This window comes from Fopius arisanus, unplaced genomic scaffold (genome assembly GCF_000806365.1).
Source record: "Fopius arisanus strain USDA-PBARC FA_bdor unplaced genomic scaffold, ASM80636v1 scaffold00050, whole genome shotgun sequence".
Taxonomy (NCBI): domain Eukaryota; kingdom Metazoa; phylum Arthropoda; class Insecta; order Hymenoptera; family Braconidae; genus Fopius; species Fopius arisanus.
Window position 1 is genome coordinate 333,982 of NW_011887789.1, and position 22,479 is coordinate 356,460.

The 22,479-nt window shown below is 37.7% G+C and overlaps 1 protein-coding gene across 1 annotated transcript; it reads left to right on the forward strand.

Moving 5' to 3' along the window:
• The first annotated feature begins 1,969 nt into the window (after positions 1 to 1,969).
• LOC105267776 (Sox box protein 15) lies at positions 1,970 to 22,081 on the forward strand. The gene is made up of 9 exons (XM_011306863.1): positions 1,970 to 2,753; positions 4,477 to 4,749; positions 11,513 to 11,693; positions 11,806 to 12,076; positions 19,414 to 19,639; positions 19,788 to 19,984; positions 20,308 to 20,519; positions 20,679 to 20,982; positions 21,053 to 22,081. Exons 2-9 carry the CDS (start codon positions 4,583 to 4,585, stop codon positions 21,547 to 21,549), a joined length of 2,055 nt encoding a protein of 684 aa, XP_011305165.1. The 5' UTR covers positions 1,970 to 2,753; positions 4,477 to 4,582; the 3' UTR covers positions 21,550 to 22,081.
• Positions 22,082 to 22,479: the final 398 nt, after the last annotated feature.

A 22,479-nucleotide genomic window follows, 5' to 3' on the forward strand; every position in this document is an offset into this window, starting at 1 on the left:
CATGTTCAGATAAAATCAATGTAAAATTGAATATATATTCAATGGATAAAATATTTCATCAAATTTCCATCCACTTCAAGTCGATTGAAAATTCGAGAACGCATAAATCCAATTATTCTCAAAACATACATTTATTTCAATATTATCATACATTATTTTCTTTATTACACCGAGAATAAAACGCATGCCTTTGGGGAGGAAAAGTCTTTCCTCGAACCCTTGAGTGAATGTGCAAGAATAGAAGCTGCAGGCCCTGACACACATACTTATACATATGTATATATAAAAAAAAAATACTATTTATTTTTGCGTTACTCAATCTGTCATGTCTTCTGCATTAAACAAATTCCTTCTAATTCTCTCTCCAACTCCAACTTCCTTTTTTTATCGCGAAAATATATTGAAATATTGTCAAATAATATACGCATATATTTTATTGTTTTGTTCAATCTTGTTTGGATTTTGATTGACTTGGAATTTCGTGTGTGGAAGTTTGAGCGATTGCATTGCGATTGAAATATTAAAGAATTAGCAAGTCCCTTAGGATTTTAATTATTCTTCAAACATCACATGAGACTTCCATCCCGGGGATCTAGGAATAGACCCCTGCGGTGATTCACATGGGTCTTTGGCCAATACAAAGTGAGAGAGACGGCCTTTCTCTTCGTGTGCTAATCGATCCGCTTCCTACGCTCGTAATTATGTAATGTTAACGGCGATCTATTCGGCGGTGCATACCCAACTCTATCTACACCAAAATTCAGCTCCAGCGATAATAAATCAAATATTTTTCTCCTTAATCAATAATAACGTGTGCATTCGCGGTGTACGCAAGAATTGATGTTCGTTGTAAATCCCGACTTGAAATCCAGATGATTGATAATTTGTTGATTCCGCGCTGCGATCGGTAAAAAAAACGAGGGAAAATCGATAATTGCGACAATTTATGGCTCATGTTGTATTATTGATTGGCTGCACCAATGAATGAAATAAAAAAATTCGTCAAATACTGCAAGACCCCAATTAACATTTATTTCACAAGAATTTTAAGAATAAATAAAATCAAACAAATTTGTGTATTGGAATTACAGAATTAATAATGGATTTTAGAATTTGAATAAAACAAGTCTGAAGTCATTTTTCATTTTTTTTTTTTGAGATGAAGATCGAATTTATTTGGGGGGAATTCCAAAATATTTTGGTGATCAATAAAAAATCAATGATCTTTGAATAAATTTTTCTAGACGAATGAAAAGTTGATAGGATGTGACGACTTTCAATTAAAATTGAATCAAAAGTCATGCCAGTGAAAATTTTGATGATTGAAATTTTGAGAAATTTCCTAGCGTACTCATAAAGGATATTCGCCAACGTAAATCCCCCTAACATTTCAATACCTCGTCCTACCGCAATAAAACGATCTACCACGCATGCGCGACGAGACCCAGCACAGTTACCTCACGTATAGGTTAGATCTAGGCGCCCTACGTCCTCAGTGGGGCCTGCGCCGGTGCGCCATAGATCCCCGTGTTCTCCTGCGCGTCGCACACGCATTCCACTCGCGCATGCTTCATCATTCCCCGAAACATCAATCAAAAGATCAAATTTATCACCAAAACCCCTCCCCCAATACAAAAATCTAAAACATAAATCATCTAAAAAATAAAAAATAAATAAAACAGTAAACAATAATATAAAAATCTAAAAACAGATCGAATCTGCGCGACAATCAAGTGAAAAAAAAAATGATTATGATAATGCCGTTAATAATAATTAAAAAATATTAAAAATAATAAAAAGAATTGATTGAAAAGTGAGGAATGGGAAATTGAAAAAAAATACTGAGGAATTGAAAGAAAGAGGAGAATTTCCACTCGCCCATCAAAACATTCAGCCTCCCCCCGGAGATATAAGAGATAAGACCGTGAAAGAGGTAGGGGAGTAAAAGAGAAAAGTGGGAGAAGTTCGAGCCGCGAAACGAAATCGGTCGGTATTCGCGGCGCCCGCGGGTCCGCCCACAGTGCGACGCGCACCTTCGTCCTGTCCCCGTCGTTCCACCACGTCGTAACGTCTCGCATTGAAAATCATCACCCTATCAAAGTGACGCACTCCCATCCGCACCAATTTCAATATAAATAATTTCAAGATAATTCAACAGAATCACGATTGTTTATCCCCGTGAAAATCCACCGGTGAATGATTACTCTGTGCTGTGTGAACGATAAGACAAAATATCTCTGAGACCCATCATCAAAAATCGCCAATGTCCCCCTGTGATTTTTCGTACGCCCACTCGTGCGGCTAATCGCCACGTACAAACGTTATATTATGTCACACTCCCACGCGAGCGAAACTGAATGCAACCGCGGGTGTAACGTCGTTTGACATTTTGCCAAATCCCCCCGCCACTCCACCCCATCTCCCACCGACATAAAATTTCGCGATAATTGAAAATAATGTGTGAAAAAGCATTAATCGTTCGTTGTACTCCCCTGGACTGTGATTAATCAGTGATTAATCGGTGATTAATCGGTGATCAATAAGTTTGTGGTAATTGAACTCTTCGGTAATACTGAGTGATAATTGACAAACGAAATGAGTGATCCACCGAGGAATGAATTCAGTGATTTAGGAAACGATTAGAGACATCTTAGTGTTGTGCACTCGATCATTTATCTCTTCTGTTGATTATCGATTAATTAATTAGTTATTGACGATCGATTGGCCAGTGGGACGCGAGATAAGTGCGAAAGGTAATGTTTATTGGGAGTCTGTGGCTCAATTGTTTATGCATAAGTAGATGTGCCAATGATTCATAAAAAAAAATTTATGAAGAATCGAGGCATCGTTAATTTATCGACGACAATGTTGGCCCGAACGTTAAACTCGATAATGAGCTGTAAATCACGCGTGGATTCTATTGTACAAGAGGCGGCTCACCAATGCGTGAGTCATTCCTCCAGTCTCTGCAACACAGGGCTATGCCAATTTTTTATTTCAATTTTTTACTCAATTTTCTCTTGTCCCTCTTATCTTTTTTTTACCTTCATGTTTAGTTACTTTTACGGTGAAAATCGGAGGGAAGGATAATAAGCAAGAAATTCACCGCTGGGTAAATTACGTGGGTGTAGGGAATAGTGAACGAGTACGCTGCATTCTTATCCCTTTTTTTTTTTTCATTTTTTTCAACTCAGATAAATCCTTTAATTAGAGGAAACGAGGATACATTTATTAGATTCGAGGATTTTTTGATACAATTAGTTCTCGGAAATATTCCATTGTCTTCGGAATTCTTCGGTCTTTTCATTCCAGTTGTCGGCGACATTTTTCATTGTTTATTTTGTTTATTTAGGGCTGGCAAATGTTTCGGGCAGGAGTGCATTTTATGCATTGGTGCTGGCTTGTTCTTCATTGTTTATTCAATTTATTATTGATCCCTCTCAATCTGAGGGACATGATGAGATTTTTGTTACAACATTTTAAAATAAATATGACAATAAAAAATGACGAAAATTGTCATTACAGAAATCTCGTTATCTCTTCAATTTTCGCAGGTATTTCCGAAAAATTATCTGAACAATTAAGTCAAGCTCTTATCGCCTCCAGTGAATTTTTCTCGGTGCGCATGAAGTATTAATTTTTAAAGTGGAATGTTACCTCGATTTATTAATTTATTTTTAACTATCAGTTAAAAATCATTACGTTCTTTTCATAAATTTTTATCGTCCATCTTTTTTACCGAAGTAGACAACGCAATAACAATGATGCACGAGAGGATCGATTCACGGATATATAGCTTCTGACTGGCATTCTCCAGTTTGTATCGACGTGCAGTTCGATGTCATTTACAAGGATGGAAGACAGTATAAAAGTGAGGAATGCCAGGTGTCGTGTTGCATTACCAGGAACGAAATAATAAAGAATAAACCATCGCACCAAGCGAATTACGATGCTGATTGTGATGTTTATTTAGCATCGCTCCTTGATTAATTGAAAAAATAATAATTGAGCAACTTGAGAGACTGCCCCGTATCAATAAAACATGATCGAGTTAATTGTGGAAAAAAAGAAAGCAAAACCGCAAAACGTCGGGCCAATGATTGTATCAATTTTTCTCATCAATAATTTAATCAATGAGCGAGTGGGTTATCCGAGAGAAATTCTATTCTCTATAATTTTCTTGAGGATACCGAGGGGATCGATAATCGTTAGTCCAGTAAGAAATGGATCTGGATGTCTAATAAAGCGATATCGATCTTTGAAGATTGATTCTCTGCATTATAGTTGAAAAATTCCACTTTTTTTTTTATCAATTCTGGCCAATTAGGAGATTGATTTTCCGCCAGGGGATTATACGTCGTTCCACCTGGAACTTATTTAGCTGTTTGTGGTGGATACGATCGGGGAATTTTTGAATGGAAAAATTTGTGGGAATGTTGATGGGCATATATGGAATGATTAATATTTTGTTGACAGGTTTTTCGTGAGCCGTCGGTCGCGTCACGACGTATGATCCAGCAAGTGGTGTAAATGCCTGGTGAGATGGATGTTACGCCACGTATAAACGAAGTAGTGACGATATATGGATACCCATGGATGGAATTTGGCCGAAATGTGCCAGCGATACCATCACGCTGTACCTGGAGTCCAAAACTCATCACCGAGTAGGGAACAGGCTGGTGCCGTCGTGCAAGGGCTGTCAACTGTCCCTCACGTCGAACAGCCCAGTCCCTCTTATTCCCATTATACGTGAGTCTTTTTTTTTTATTTTTATTCTGCCATGTGTTTCATTTTTACTTCCGAATAAAAATTTTGTAATCGATTATTTTACCAATTTTCTCATTTTTCCGGTAAATTATGATGATTCATTAAAAATTTATAATTAATTCTCACAAATTTACATTTTTTATTCCATTTTATTCCTGAGAAAATGACGGATTTTTTCCACCCAATTGTTTTATTCATCTGCAACCAAATTTGTTGCAGAAATTTTTGACTACATTTTATCAATGAATTTCACACATTCCGGGGATTAAATAATAACGATACGTTAGGAATTGGGATAAGTATGGGATTCCCCTGTAGATGAACCTTTCATTTAATCCTGTGATTAGCACAGCGATTAGGGGTGAAGGGTTCTTTCCCAGGTAAATTGCCGGGGCGTGACGCCAAGTGTTATTTGGTTAGTGTTATCGTCAATCGTTTCATCGTTGCATCGGCATTTTTTTTTTCAATACTTATTTTTAATGGGATTTTTTTGGAATTACGCCGTTGGGAAATCTTTCTGCATGTGAAATCGTCGCCCGGCCTCCATTATTAACGCGTAAATTCTAAAGTTCAGACTTATTCCCAAGACCGAGATGAATTAATTATTTAAGAACACCATTATAAAAGCGATATATGCAAGATTTAAATTCAAGATGAATTTTGAAAATTGGATATTCATAGGGATTCGGGAATAACGCGTCGGAAAATTTCGGTAGGGCTTCACCACTTCGGGAAAAATTGCCAGGAAATGCCTCCTCATGCGGGATTATGTAAATTGTTTCGTAATTGTTATTAAATATTTTTCACCGTCAGGGGATTCGAATTTCGAGGCGTTTTATTTACCGAAAATCGACACTCCTGTTTCGACGTTAGTTGTGATTATTATGACGTTTACCAGTATATTTTGATTGCAAGGACTTAATTAATCCCGTCGTTTATTAAAAAGTCACACGGTCATTAATTTTTAATTCCATTTCATGTCTGATCGTTGACAGTGTCATCCTCGCCTCGTTAAACCCCAGGCATCCCCGGCCTCAGAGGTGCCACCGGACGACGGCCCTTTTTCTCTTCTCACAAATATTTTCCTCACAAATTAATACGTCAACCTGTTAAAAATCCCCTGTTCGTAATTAACGAGAGTTTTTGTGGTTGTTCAGCAATTTTCCGGGATCAAAAGAAATCTTATAATTTTTCTAGCTGATACCAAAACATTCATAAGTATTTTTAATTTTTTTCTGATGCTTCTTGGAGAAACGGGAATGTCCATTGATTTGTTTATGATTTTCACACGTCACCCTTAAAAATTGTGAGATAGACGGACTCCAATGGAGAATTTTATTGGGATTCATCTGAGAGAGCAAAAACCTCGGTCTCAATCAATTTTTTCCCTTCGCCAGTCATAAAATTTGTTTACCGTGCGAGAATGAACAAGAAGTAACACCTTGGAAGTGCAATTGTTGCATTCTCATGATCTCACTCAATCGTCACTCCATCCCATGTCTTTTTTCTCATGTCACTGAGAGATATTCAATTGATTACGATTCGACTTGACACTTGTTACACGGAGAAAAAAGTTTTGGAAAAATTGTGCGCCAACTCACGTAGGCGGGAGGCAAAATTCTTATTGTCATTATTTTCCCATTAATTCAAGAATAATTATGCGGCGATAAATATTATAAATAATATTTTCTTCCAAGTCGATAAAGGTTACTGACTTGGAAACACGTTTTTTTTTCATCGAAATAATTTCAGTTCTAGAATTTTCACTGAAAATATTTTTCTTCGCAGATCCAACCTTTTTCCGTAAAAAATGCGTTATTTTTTTGTGGTTGGAGACTTGATCATGATCTCACTCGATCATCACAGTTTTCTTCATGTGTTAATGTACGAGAATAACCGACAGCACATGAATGCAATTCGATTTGACAATCGTTATTTGAGAACTTGACCTCCATACAGTGGCATCTCATATTCGCCTACTTTTTTCTTATTCTCATTTTTATTAAAGAACGCGTCATTATTTACATTATATCTGATTATAATTCATTTAAATATCAGCAGATAAACAGACAAATAGGTGAATGATTCAAGGATTGAGAAGAGAAATAATAAAATTGAAGACTTGAACGAAAAGTTCGATTGTACGACACATTCAAATAACGGAACACTTGCCTATTTTATTAGATTTCTCGAATGTTCAGCGACTTATCGCTTTTTTTTATTCCAAACTGAATTTATATACCTTTCTGTGATATTACAGTGTATTCCTAGAATTATCCGCTGTTTATTGCCAGATAATGGGAATAAATCGTGCCCTCAGGCATTTTCGGCCATTTTGCTTTCTGCAATTTAACAAGATATCGGCAATTCATCGATGGATTGTTGATCCAGTGTTTGTTTTTTTTTTCTCACACTTTATCCTTTCGATTCATCTCGACTTTTAAAAGTATTGATGTAAATCATAAAGAAACGAGATGACAAACAGAGCGGGCAGTTAATACTCAAAAATATTCAGCGCTGAAATTTAGAAAGAGATGCTTCCTCGAGACAAAAATCATCGTCATTAAAGCTGTTCCGCTTCGTTCCATAGTATAACCACAGCCGTCGCATGGAACGTCTGTAAGATAGTTCCACGTGTACATCATATATGCACACCTCCATGAAGAAAGAATATTAAAATCATTATCATCGGGTCTAGTCCATCTGTATCACTCGAGAATCCACGAAAATCGTTCGCTTCCGGTTTTGACTTTGGATTTATGGGAATTTATGGTCGGTTTCTTTTTCGTACCCAGGATTGAACAGGGTATGCTAATTATCCCTGAGATTATTCAACATTGAAACATTAAATATTGATTTGTTAATCCGTGTATCGATTGATAATTCCCAGAAGTAAACATTACGTTGTGCTGTTTATAAGGCTTCGAGGAAAGTTTAACGGATGGGACTGAGTATTTTGAAATGGGGTTCTGAGAAGACGAGACGTCGCATTTTATTTCTTGGTATCACTCATGTTTCCTTGGTATTTTCAGAGAATTTGGGGAAATTCAAACTCATAATCCATGATTTCCCATGATTTTGAGGAGTTGCTGCCGATATCCTGGGATTTCACGTTTTTTTCCCGCAATTTTTGGGGAACAGTTCCTCAAAAATTCCTCAAAACCTTGACGAATGTGTAATCCATCAAAAAAATTCGTAAAATAATTTTACCTGTAATTGGTGAATTTTTTTTTCTGAGCATTCCCCAATTTTGATAATTGTCTGTGAAAAAATGACAACACCGTTGTGTAATTTTCTCTGAATTATTTCTCTCCTTAAAAAATCCCTGACACAATTTAAAACAATTCCTGAATGATTTGCATGCTCCAAACATGTGCCTCCCATCAAAATTTTATCGTCATTTCGTTTTCCCGTTGTGTCAAACCGAAAGTACACCCAAAACTTATGCATATTGAATGTGATGTCGTGTCGACCGAGGAATTACCCGACGTCATTGAAAACCCATATGTAAATCCCATAAAGCCAAACTGCTGTAAAGCTTCGATTCCTTTCTTCTCCACGTCCCAATTTTCTTTGAACGCTTCATCATCATTTTTTATTCTCTCTTCACCCTGAATATAAACACCAATACGTTACCCGTAATTTCGCGTGCGGTTTCGCCATGTCTTGAACAAAAAATTTCACCGGAATAGCATTCCACAAACCCGCAAACATCAATTGACATTTATTTACCTTTCACATGGTCCGAATGAATTCAAACGATTTGGCAGGTCAATCCTTTGTACTCCGCGGCATGCGACTATTTCGCGAAATTAAAATTACGCATTGCCCACAATTCGGGTTGCATCCACATGAGATTTTCTAGAAGGAAGGCCATTTACATTTGCATCCTTCATCCAATTGATGATTTTACCTGACAATTTATCGAAGAAATATATAATTCACTCATTAACATTTACTTGACCTAGTCAGGCCGCTCCACAATTTTTCCCCAACTAATAAACTTGCTCTAAAAACATGGAGTTCTCACAAGAAAAAAAATTCAAACGGAAGTAATAAAGTTTCGATGGTAAGAGTTTAACTTCAAGGAAGACTTTTCGGGCGGGAATGATTTCATCTCTCATCGCTCAGCTTTCGTCATAAAAAATCTGATTTATAGAACGATTTGTATCGGAGTTGACAGTTCCTCGCGGATTTGTGAGAAAAAAAAAATTGAAGAGAAGCATAACACGTTACAATTGCAGTAATTTATCCAGAGGCGGTGGAGTACTAACGGCATAGTGCGCACTGTGGATTCCGTAATAAACCGAAAACAATGGGCACGGGTGAGAATTGATACATAACGAAAGGAGTGTTTAACTCGGGATAACGGAAAAATATTCAGATTGAATTGAGGTGTTAGAAGGTTCATGAATTCCCATCGTCCCGAAAGATCTGAACTCATATTGAGTCCCCGAAAAGTATTCAAATGCAGCGCCAAGTATGAGAGATTCTGACGGAAACCATTAATATAATGATCAACCGTATCATTTTCATTGCTCACAATTTCTATCCTCGCACTTTCTGTAATTGTGCAATACAGGGTGGGGCTAAATCATTACAAATGATAAATCTAGGCAGTGGGAGCGAAAATTCTGATACCAAATGGAGAAATGAAATTTTCATGAAAATAGTTCTCTGAAGTTGATGAATCCTTGGGGAATTTCCTTTGCCAGTACATCCTCGAGGAGGAGGGGCATGGTAAATGAAAAAAAAAGATAAAAAAAATGAAAAAGTGGCTGGTGAAACCCATGATATCCCACCGGTTGTCGGCGTTGGAGCGTTAGTAGTGCAGAGGTGAGCGGACGGGGTCGTCACTTCCGCTTACCAACTGAACCGCGTTGGTCATTCGATTTAAAAGTTTAATCAGGGGCCTATAAAATTACAGTTCCTGCAGACGGGCTTTCAATACTCCAGCTATATTCCAAGAGTGTATGCAAAGGGTGTGTACCATACACCACTTATTTGTATACACATTATTAACAATGAAATACATACGCCTCTGCGTACACGCGGTGCGATTTAATGTGCGTCTTGATAGGCTGTCGCATGAAGGAGTTATAAAAAAAAAATAACTTCAACAATTTATTTGGACTTTGATGGTGACAGGATAATTCATTCTTGGAGACACCCCTGTGGCCTCTGTTCTATTGACAATCACCCTTTAATTTGTTGCGGTAGTTGAGCTGTCAATATCATTGACTTGTTTTAGTCGGGAAATATTATTTTAAAATACTTTAGAAAGTCTTTTATTGCTTCCGAGCACGTTTCAATGAATCATACCGAACAATGAAATTGATGAGTTCAAAAAATCTGTATATATTATTCCATGGAGCCGCATGTGCATGTTCGTCACTTATTTGCTTAAGAATTTCTGCAAATTAATTGCATGAATTTAAATGCCTTTCGCTATTTCGCTGACGAATCCCCGGACTTTCGAAAGTCTCAAAAAATTTTTTGAACTCAATCGACGACTTCGATGACTCAAATTGAGATTTTAAGGTCCAATTGAAGTTATCAGAAAGTCTCAGGCTGAAATCTTCAAATAAAATAGACATTTCGTTGAATTGTCTGCATTCAACTGACCTCAACCAATTCAAATATTATTCATGTTATTTTACAATGCAGCAAAACAATACTCTCCCTCTTTGTCGGCCCGTCAAATTGTCAATGCCTGTCCATCAACAACTTCACGAACAATAGCGACCATAGGAAAAGATTCACGAATTGCAACGAAAGAGAAACCGTTCCCATTTCAATCGAGAGATCAGCTGGGTATCAGCCGAGTCAACAGAGACCTCTCAAGTCCGTTCTTTTGTCATCCTAATCCACAATCTCGTCCAGACTATCTGAGACGTGCCACGCGTCGAATCACGACCACAAGATGCCTCAATGAAAACACCAGAAGTCCAACAAGGAGGAACTATAAGAAAACACGAGAACAGAAGTTAAAGAGGAGAGAAGATTGTTTTTAGTCTGAGGCCTGGATTTTATTGAATGAGAATACCAAAACCTTTTTACTCCAATATCAACCTGCCCTCACCAACACAATATCCAAATTAAATTTACAATATTCAAGTGATATTTTGCATGTTTAGCTTGACAGGTGTCTAATTATTGATAATTCACTGGCAATTAACTGTTGACTAATTCTGAATACAACCAAAATAGATCACTTAGATGAATTACTGCGGAGTGAATCAAATTGATTGACTGATTGCATTCTCGGTGAAAGTCAAATCCGCCTACTAGGACATCTCGTTCATTTTATTATCGCATGTTTATTTTATTGTGTGCTAATAAGTGAGATGGATCCACAAAACGAAAGGACTTCTCCTGAATTTTTTGTTGAATTGTTTAATTTGTCTGATCAACTCGTCTGGATGCTGGTCTGATCATGGTAATCATCCCGATGAATTAGAAATTGAAAATAGACAGCTGATGACAGAAGATCATACGTATTCACTGATTTTCCATATAATGGGGTTCGAGACAACCGTGAGAATTCAGCTGCGGTGGCCTTGAATGGTTCATTCATGCCGATTGATTCGTTTTACTTTTGTCAATCCGATTGATAGATCAATCATATTTTTTCCGACGAATTCTGAGGATGATGTCTTTATTTGGTTGCTCATAATGATTTTGGAATTCCGATGTAGAATAAGTTCTGATTTAATTGATACTTAATTTGGGGGATGATTTTCAGGATGTTGGATAATTATGACAGGGCTGAGGTGACAACTCCACCCGTGAGCTATGGAAGTTCTCCGGGTCTTCTGGCTCTTCATTCCTCCTTGTACGGGACACCAACATCCAGAGGTTTCGATATTGATTCGAATATCGATGGAAATGAAAGTGGACTACCCCTTGATGCTCAAATTATTCCAGTGAGTTCGTCATTTATTACGTCATGTTTGGTCCCCGTGACGTGGGGATTGTACGAATCATCGGAATAATAAAATAATTTTAATGGGGAATAATTAAAATATTTTTCTCCAGATACCAGGAATGCTGAACAGTCCTGCACAGCAGAGACTGGAGGACATGTCCTGGCTGGCGTCAGGACCATCACTGGACTATCAGCAGAGTCTCTCATCGATTCCTGGTGGAGTGAAAATGTGTCATCCTGGTAATTCAGCCCAACGAAGCCTCAAGGAACAACGGATCAGACGTCCAATGAATGCCTTCATGGTGTGGGCAAAGGTCGAGCGAAAAAAATTGGCGGATGAAAATCCTGATCTCCACAATGCCGATCTCAGCAAAATGCTTGGTGAGTTTAAAAATCATAATAAATCATATGAATTAATCCTGAAAGACATGAAAAAGTAAACTACTAAGTCGAGAGAAATTGGTATAATTAATGGTGGAAAATTCTTCATTGAAAATAGCAATGTGAGCTTTTCTCCGGAAAATAATCCACTCATTTTTCTTCGATGAAAAAAACATCAGTACAATTGCGTGTTTGATTATCACAGTGAAAAATCTACTGATCCAAGGAAATTCTTTTCGCGTATGGGAATAAGAAAGTTCCGTAGATAATGGAAAACCAACTATCACACCTTCGTGCATTATTAAATTAATTGTCTGATGTACTAGCGGAAATGTTGTATTCTCGGTTTATATATGGAGAAAGGAAGACTTCAGATTGTGGCCGATGGACTGTAGCTTTTAAGGAGATGCTTTCCACGGGTTATCGGGTATAATAGGAAGTAAGTGGCCGTGTAAAACCTGCAATCTAAGCGCGGGGGAAATAAAAAAATTGCGATGAAACCATTCAATGATGAATATCCGTGAAAAAATGAACTGGAGCTTTGAACGACACGATGATCTTCAAAATAATTTATGCGATCATCATGAGCACTGGTTTAATTAATTTTCGTAATTTTATTCGGCGAAAAAAAAATGATTTATCGATATCAACCATTTAATTAATCATTAATTCTAGCGTTATTTTTTTAACGTTTGGTTGAGATCACCTGGAGCAATAAGATTTTTATGAAAATACACAATTCTTTCAAGATAATGAGTTCTTGGCGGAGATTCTTCTTTTTTCCGTACGTGCACTCTATTTCTCGGTAATAGGAATAAATAACTGGAAAATAACTCTAGAATAGCACTTTATCTCGAACCGACAGAGCGTCTGAATTTATCGATTCGACATTAGGCGATCGGCTCGACGTTATTGGCATGACGCGGCCGCGATTGCTATTCACCTCATGTACATCGCCGCCTCCACTTTCTTCCCTTCCTCACCTTTTCTCCTCACTCTATCACTCTCAGGCTTTTTTTCAGTCTCTCTTTTCTTTTCTTCACCCAGACATCCTACATATTCATGCGCGTGCCGTGTGTTTGTCGGTCTGCATGCTAGAGTCTCTCGCCACGCGTCTCACTATTTTTTCCAATTATTTTTTTCATGTAATTGGGTGTCAATTAATTTTTTTTTTCCTCCTCAAGCTGCATTGTTAGGGATCGAGCTAGAGTGGATGGGAGAAAATCAATTTCAGGGGTTTTTGTTGCTCACCTGGTGGGATAATTTCATCGAGCGGTCATTATCATTGAAACTGGTAATTATGGATGACGAGAAAATTTCAAGAATATAGAACAGATATGCACATAAAAAATTTAATTGCAATGAATTATTTTAAAAATTAAATTCTAGATTTTATTGGAAATTCAGAATAATTTGACAGTGAATATTCATATTAAATTAGAAATTCTGGTTAATTACTGAATTCCAATCTGCGACTCTTCAATTCTCATCGCCCAGAATTTCATTGTATTTAGTAATTATTTCCAATTTTTTTTTTTTTTTTTGATAGAATATTCTCTCGTTTTTTCGAGAATATTCCGTGATTTTCCTCTGATCTCGAAGTAGAGAAAAAGTTCTGGATTGAGGTGTTGCCCATTGAAATAGGCTAGATGTGGTATTTTTCCTCGAACTCAAGGTCTCAAGGCTCGAATTCTGGAGACTCTGAGCCTCATATCCGGTGATACACGTGTCCGCGCATCTTTATTAATCACTCATCGACCGTTACCCCCATGATCCTACAATATACTCCATAATATCCATCGCTCTTACGACAACATTGTAAAGTTGTAGAGACCTAATGAGTTGCTGATAATTCCAAGCACATCATCCTGCTCACCAATTGAGAATTAGACTGGAGGAATTCTGGGAATTATTAAATCATTAATCTCACATGCAATGAATGATCTGTTACTGTCATGAATTATTTCACTCACTCTGTTGCACTTTTCGTCTTCATTTTTCAATAAATAAATTAATGAATTTGTGTTTTTAAATCGGAGGACAGATTATTCGATCAAAGAAAGAGAAAACTGCTGTCTAATATTAAAATCATTCGTCATTATTTTGTTATGCAATCAGATCATGATCGAATGAGTCTATTCCGTCGGCATTATCGTCACCGACAGAAGAAATTGTGACGAGTGTGTCATTAATTTATGCAACAACCCAAGGTTAAATTACCGATTCAGAAATAATTAATATTTACTACTCAAATTCAAGTCGTTGGATAATCAAATATTTATTCGATCTAATATTGCTATGTTTAATTGGCATTCGTTCTTGCTTCTTGTTAATACATCAGAGGAATTATGTATTAAATTTTTTAATTCAAACCCCCAGAATTTTTTAATTTAAAAATTTATAAATCATAGATAAACAGCACAAAAATTTAAAAATCATAAATAAACAGCACAAATAACTGGTAAATAGATCGGAAGGTCACGATATTGTAATCAGGTGATTACAATAAAATTTTCAATGACACCCGTGATTTACATGCATCAAATTCAACGAACTCTCGAATAGTTTGAAAATTTCGGGATATTATTGCTTAAATTGGCAGTTTTTCGTGGTAAAATTTCCCGTGGAATTTGACAACGAAAAGTGTATGCCATTTCCGGTGAAAATATATTTTTCCTGATGAAGATAAATCCCCGCTAACCCTGCGTCCAAATGACACCCTAGATCACCCTTATGGATTCCCCCATATCAATTCCAAAGTATTGGTTCTCTGCCCTAAGGATGCAGTTGTCCTGGAAGGCTGTAACGAAGACCAAAGACAAGATCGTCGGGACAATAATTGTGCATTAGATGCAAAACGAGTGTACGCGTACCGAGGGGATATTGGTGAGGGGTCCGGTGAACATGAACGGATAAAAGAAAATATAATGTTAAAAATTGGTGGGGGAATAAAAAAAATATTAAGGAGTAACAACAGAGTCAGAGGACGAGGTTGAAGCCAATAATAAGCCCATAAGCGCGTCTCTGCATAGAATGCCAGGTAATGAGGTGGAGTCTGGCCGGGGCCGCACCCTTATACCTTTACCCAGGCCTCTCTCAGCCCAGCCTAGCTACATCACTACCTTGTATTGCGAAAATTTTAACGTTTATTCAGAGTCAACGTGGAAATTTCAAATTATTGTGGTTGCGCGGAGGGAAATAAACGCGGATGATGCGCGTGCGCCGCCGGCTCGATATGCGCAAATTCCATGGGATTACCCCAACCGAGAATATTAGCACCAGTTTTATTGAAATCTCTGCCCATTCGCCATGCTTTTTTTTTTTACCATCGATTATTCGTTTTTTTTTTAAAACGAAAACGTCTGAATGGTGAGATGGGAGAGGGAATTTATGGCGTTCGGAATTATTAATGGTGGAATATGGGAAGTAATCGATTATATTGATGAAATTGTTGCACTCAATGATGAGGTATGAAGGATGAAGTGAGGATGGTAATATTAAATTTCGTTGTTTCATGAATCGAGATTCAAAATGGAAAAGGAAACAGAAGCCGGGAGATTATGTCGTGGTTGTCAAAGTTTGAGTGGCTCCACGTGGGGTCAGGAATAAAAAAAAAAAAAACAGCGTGAGTGTGGAGAAGATGTGTGTCGGGTTGGATTATGGGTTGTGCTTTGGTTTAGGTTGGCCTAGGGACTGAGATGAGATACATCACGGGACGGGAGACGTATTATTAATGGTGACAGTGGGCGACTCGGTCTGGGCGGGGTGCACCACACAGAATCCAACAGATAGAGATAGACTCCTCTTTATTTATTCCACTCTGCTGCTTTAACATTCACGCGATTATCTTTTCCTGCAACTCCCTCGTATCCATAATGCCGAGAAGGTTAATCGGAAAAATTAATAACTGCTACGCTTTTTTTTTTCACCGACTATTTTGATAAATTGAAGCTGTTGTTTTCAGTCGAGATAACGGGATTTTATCTGTTATTTGGTCAACTTCATTGGTTAACAACATTTTCATAAATTTTATCGATGATAATACGCGCCATTCAGGAACTTGTTCAGTTTTAGATCGAGATTGATCTGATTTATGTTGGTCATCGAAGAAATCTGACACTTGATTCTAGAAGTAGTTTTATTCTGGCCGAACTTGTTTGAACAATATCCGATGAAAGAGAATATGGTGCAGCAATTTTGGCTTAATCAATTCCGTTATTTCTGATCTCCAATGGGAAGGAGATACATACCGAGGATCGGATCGACCTGTAAATCACCTGGGGATATCTCGAAGGTATCGGCAAGAGCTTGGCACGCGGGATTCCACGTACGCAAAAGGCCGATAGCTCTCGCCACCACTGGAATCCTGAAAACGTACCCCATGGATTCTCAAAATGTCATGATCCTGTACTCTTCATTGATGTCAAACCCCTTGAATTCCTTAACTAGAAATTTTCACGTTTTCACCCCAGGGGTTGGTCATTAATAAAAAATGCCCTGCATCCGGAAATCCGAGAAAAACTCTGAATTGATATTCACACTTTCAAAATCAATCAATCAATGGTTGTTGTGGTAATCATTTCTGCGTAATCATAAAATATTTTGTGGTATTTGTGGTTACAATGTTCTGATCAATTAGTCATTAAGCAATCGCGAATTTTTAATGGGAATTTTCGGTGGAAAATGTCAGAGGACTGAGAGGCGAGATAAAGGAGTTGAGTCGGGTGATTGGAAATTCTCCTGGTGAAAGATTTCTCTCAATTTGACCTTCGACTCACCGAACTAGGGGTAAAAGTCATTCGCGTGGAGACTCACTTGAACTATCCGCCGCTTGTAAACGCCTCGGTAGCACCTGACATTTTAGAGAAAAAACGTGACATCGTACATTGCATTGATTCATTGCAATTCGTTGTTCGTTCCTGCAAACGTAAACACTTTAATCTCAGAAAACATTTGAAAAATATTATCTCCGTGGGGTATAAATTAACGAAATTTATCGCTAATGTGGACTTGAGGTTTTGACGATTTGCAATGTTCGTTACTTCGAATAGCGATTGAGCAATTTTTTTATGATTATGTAAAGGAGATTTTTCTCATCGAATACCCGTACGCAATGCACTTTTGGAGAAGGTCTTCCTGGATTTCTTTACATGGCACTATAACATAGTTATGGTAATTTTCATTGTGGATGGGGGAATTTAAGGATTTTCGTCTGGAGAAAGGTTGAAAAATTCGGTGAGAACGGCTATTTAAATTATTCATCGATTTCTTCTTCAGAGAAATCGGAAAAATGGTAGATTGAAATAATCGGGGGATTACCTGGAAGTTAGTAATAAATCGTTCATAGAGTGAAGAAAGTAAAGTGTAATTTCTTGAGTTCTGTAAATTAGTCTCTGCGATGGGATAACCAATACCATAAAAAATATTTAAAAAAAAAATATTTGGTGCGTAGGTCATGACACTGGAGTGTAATTTTCCAGTGCGGCCACGACCTCTCCTCCGTTTAACGCTCCGAAAAGCACAAAAATTGTCACGTAACGGTGATGCATACAGTACATGAGGTACAGAGGTATCTGCGAGTGAAATTGACAGGGAGAGAAAAGCGAAGGAGCGTGGTTCCTTGGACATTAGAATACCTAACGAGGACATCGCGGTGGGACGTAGGTGCGCGGGTGTGACGATGAATCAGTCCGTGTATCTTTCAACTATAGTCTAACGCGCCTTGTAATATCACATCCACTCTACCCACTAAATCCCTCGATACCAACTGATAAAACATCATCAAAATATACCGCCACTAAACAATACAAGGGTACCCTGAATTTCATCCAATTTATCCAATGAAAAAAATTATTTCATCCAATTAAAAAAATTATTTCATCCAATTAAAAAAACAATAAAATTCATCTCTCTAGAAATTTAAGGTGGCAAAAATGGAAATTTATCAGGATTTCGAGTAAGTTCAAGAGTAATATTGTAGGGTACTGTCAGAAAATTTGAGACTGCTGACTAAAAAAAAATTGAATCAGGAAATGACAGTGATGAGCGGTAAATTTTTCTTCCGCGTGTCAACTTTTATTTTATGGCTCATTCATTCTCTCTCCGGGTACTTGTCCCTTTTTTTTTCTACATCCACATATTTTTATTTTTACGGAGAATGAGAAAGATCCGCAGGGCTTCTCTGGAGCATCTTCTCGAGCCTGAAATATACAAAATGAAATATGAAATAATGGCTCGTGGCCGTTGGTACTGGACTTGAAGGCACACGCTGCGGCGCACCCATATCTACGCCCCCATGCCCATGTGCCCATGTGCCACAACGTTTCACATACATTACCTACATATAAATATATAATGTAACGTTCTACACAACATCTTGAACGTTTCTAACAATTTTATTCACTTGGGGAGACGTTTTCCCGATTGAAAGTCCTTTTTTTTTATTCATCTATCTCCACTGTCAATGATTCTTCTCAATCCAAGAGAGAATTGCATTATTATGATTATTATATCCACATGGTATTTTTACGATGTAGATATTTCCAAAAAAAAATTATTATCGGGCGTTTTGCACACGCGGAATAAATTTGTGAAAGTTTATATTCTATTGATGTTTTCTACAAAATTATTGGAATACTTCAACATTCAGTTGCAGGTGAAGAATTAATTTTTCAATGACATTCAACAACTTCACTACTGATTTAATACTTATGAATTATGAATATAGTCTTAGATCTATAGCACGTAAATTCAGATACATCATGAACGTGTGAATGCATAATACAACGCTCTTCATAACATCTTGAAGGTTTCTAACGATTTTATTCCCTTGAAAGACGACACGTTTCCATTTGTTAATGTTGAATGTCGGGTTTTTGTTTTTTCATGCTGGGCACTCATCAAGGAGTCACGGTAAATAAAAAACTCAATTAGCGATTTGATGTAATTAACCAATAGTTAAAGGGTAACAAGTCAACTCGTTCTTCAGTCGAGTTTTCGATGAATATCTTTGAATAGAAGAGAGCTAGCGAAATTTTTCATAAACCCGTTTTTATAGAGTGGAATGAGACCTCGAAAAGTGGTAATTGCAAAAAAATCGCTATCTCTCGTAGTGTCAGAGATATTGCCTTTCATCATTTCAGTTTTCAACATCATTCACTCAAGAATCATTTCGAAGAATTCGTCAATGTTCATAATGTGATTCGATTCAAATCTAGTATTTAAATAGTAAGTGTTTCTTTCATGTTAATGAATGTTTACCAAAAATCATTCTTTTTCCCGTTTTCTCGACTGATTTAATTCTCATGAATAATCAAAATAACGTCCATTAAATCCAGGAAAGAAATGGAGAGGCCTGACCCCCCAAGACCGTCGTCCCTACGTCGAAGAAGCCGAACGTCTCCGAGTAATTCACATGCAGGAGCATCCGAACTACAAATACAGACCGCGTCGTAGAAAACACGCAAAAAGAGCACCAGGTGCACCAGCATCACCACCATCAGCAGTAAATACCCCGGGAACTAGGTCGACACCAGTTGGGGGCACATCAGTGCATCACTCAATGTGAGTTTCTCCCCCCAGCAAAATGCCATCATGAAAAAATTAACATCGAATGACCCTCGGATTAGCATAATGAATATCAATCTCCACGTGGATAATCAAGGGAAAATGTTCGTTTTATTCAATATTTTATTCATGCATTATGTTTAAGGACAAAGATGGACGGATACCAGGGGATTCCCCAGTTGCCCTGGGGCGGACACTCGCCAATTTCCTCGTTGTATCATCAGCAAGGCCAACACGCCATGCAGGACTACAAGTCGGAGAATAATTCATTGTATGGCAGTCCATACACACCAATCATTCACACGCCTGATGCATCACCCATTGCAAGTCCTGAGCCTGATGGTAAATTTATTTTTCCATTTTTTTTTTCAACTGCTTTCGCTCACTCTTATCCAGAGGAAAAATAATTTTGTCTGTGGGAAAATTTCCATCCAGAAGCAAAAACATTCAGACAACTGGAATAATCTCCCCCACAAATCGTAGACAAGACCTTTTCAAAATGATGATAACAATCTCTGATAATCCCTCATTTCACCGCGATTAGCAAGACGCACAGGAATAATTAAGAGATACGTTGAAATGGAATAGCTTCCCATGCAGATTTAATTACCACGTTTAATTAACTCATTAAAGCATAAAATAACCGGTGAAATGTATGACTCCAGGGGACGGGACGCACCTTCCATCCTCGCAGAATCCGGACCCGGAGAGGGAACTTATGGAGGGTACTAAACACAATGAGCTGGTTGAACAGAGCAAACGCTACACCTACATGAACACCGACAGTCAGTTGCATACTGGACATGCCGGAGGCACTACCATATCATCCTGTCAGAATACTCATGGATACACCGACACTCTGACCTATAAGAAATCCGTGAGTCATTCACTCAATTTATGTCAGAATATTTTACCCACAATTGAATTTTCTTCCTATCATGTTCAAAACGTTTCTCCTCCTTCTCATTCCTTTTCTCTTTTTTTTTTGTTCTCTCAACGTGAAATGGCTGGAATGAAATTCTTGATTTTTCATTAGGTAAGTTATTTGAATTTCGAGAGACAAACAACGAGTATAGCTGCTGTTGGGATTGCCAATGGCATGATGGTATCCTGCAACAAGCTGAGATCTGGTTTTGACAATGTTGGCTCTGTCACGGGTACATTTTATCCACCAGTTGCTTCGCCACATGATCAGACCCTCCATTATAGCAGCCCCCAGTCGTCCAAGGGGAGTAATTACTCCATGCAGGGGAGTGTTGAGAGTAATTATAATCATCAGATTAATTGTGGGAGCAGGCAGCAGAGTGTAGGGCTCAGGAATACCAATGATCAATGCTCGAGTGAGTCTCTTGATATTAAATTTTTTATTCTGAGGTGCAGAAAGTATTCATGGAAATAATATATTTCTAGGTGTATCCCATCGTTATCAGTTACATCATCAGGAGTACCAGCCGGAGCCACAACAAAATCAACAGCACGTGTTGAGCCACTTAGATCCCTCAATGACTGAAGATGAGCAGGAACAATCGTTGCAGTTTGAAAAATATTACAAATATACCCATCCAACGAGTATTGCCCACACAACCATGACAACCCAGAGCCTTCTGGACAGCAATCACAATTACGCCAGTGATTTGCGTTATTACACACCTCAGCAGAGCCAGATGGATCTCTCCAGCAGTCAGTGTATCGTCGATGATCAGGGTAAGGATAATCAGTGCTCATCCAACAGTGGACACTCGATTGATCAGTATCATCAGGGCATCGACATGGCTAAGTACCAGGAGCAGCAGGCACATCAGCAACCCCAGCATCCAAATCAGCCCCAGGGAATCGATCAGGTGAAGAGCGATGATGACTTCAGTGTCATACTCGCTGATGTCAGAAAGACCTGTTACAGCAGTTAGTCATATGTCGATAGGAATCTCAAAATTCAAGGAGTGAGAGACAGAATCAAACGGAAATGACTCGAAAATTTTTCAGCGTTTCTCCTCGCGTCTTATCGTCACATCTCCGAGACGAATTTCGCTTCCAGGAAACACAGGTTTCCTTTCTCACAGACTATTTCATGTTCTTCAGGATGACAGAGGAAATTCAGTTCAATGGATATATCGATGTGGTCTAGTTGGGAACGATCGGTGAAAATATCAATGAGGTAAAATTGAATTTTGAAGAAATTACTGGAGGAGACATGGTGGATATTAAGTAAGGAAAATTGAATAGAAAAGTCCTGAAGGGAATTGATAATTTTAATTTCAATTTCAAAATTTCTTGTAATAAAAAAATGGTAATGAGGGAATGGATACACTGGGCCCCGGTGCATTGTCATTTTTATTTTGGCAAGAAATTCTAGGAAAATTTCGCATTTTTGATCTCGTAGTTGACGGTTGTTAACTTCCATTCCATGACATGTCGATAAAGAGAGTGAATTTAATTATTCCAAACGTGTGGTACTCAAGTGAGGGTACTGTTGTATCTTGAATTAGAATTGTATATTTTTGTTTTGTTCGAGATAATACATCAATAATTTTGTTTCTGAGTGAGACGTTATTTATTTTTGAATTGACTAGTGATGTGGATTTTTTTTTATTGGAAATTTTCATTCTTGAGGCATATCGTACTATTTATTTTTTATAGCTATTCTCGACTGTGAAAATTATCCAGCCAATTATTTTTCCTTGATTTAGAAGTTAGTGAATAGATTTGTTCGAATTTTTAGGTATGAAATCGAGTAGAATAGGTTTTATATGATTATTGAGATAAATAAATTGTGTTGGGAGCGTTTTTTTTTTTGTAAATAGAGGATTACTGGAGTGTGTTAACTGTTGAGTCGACGA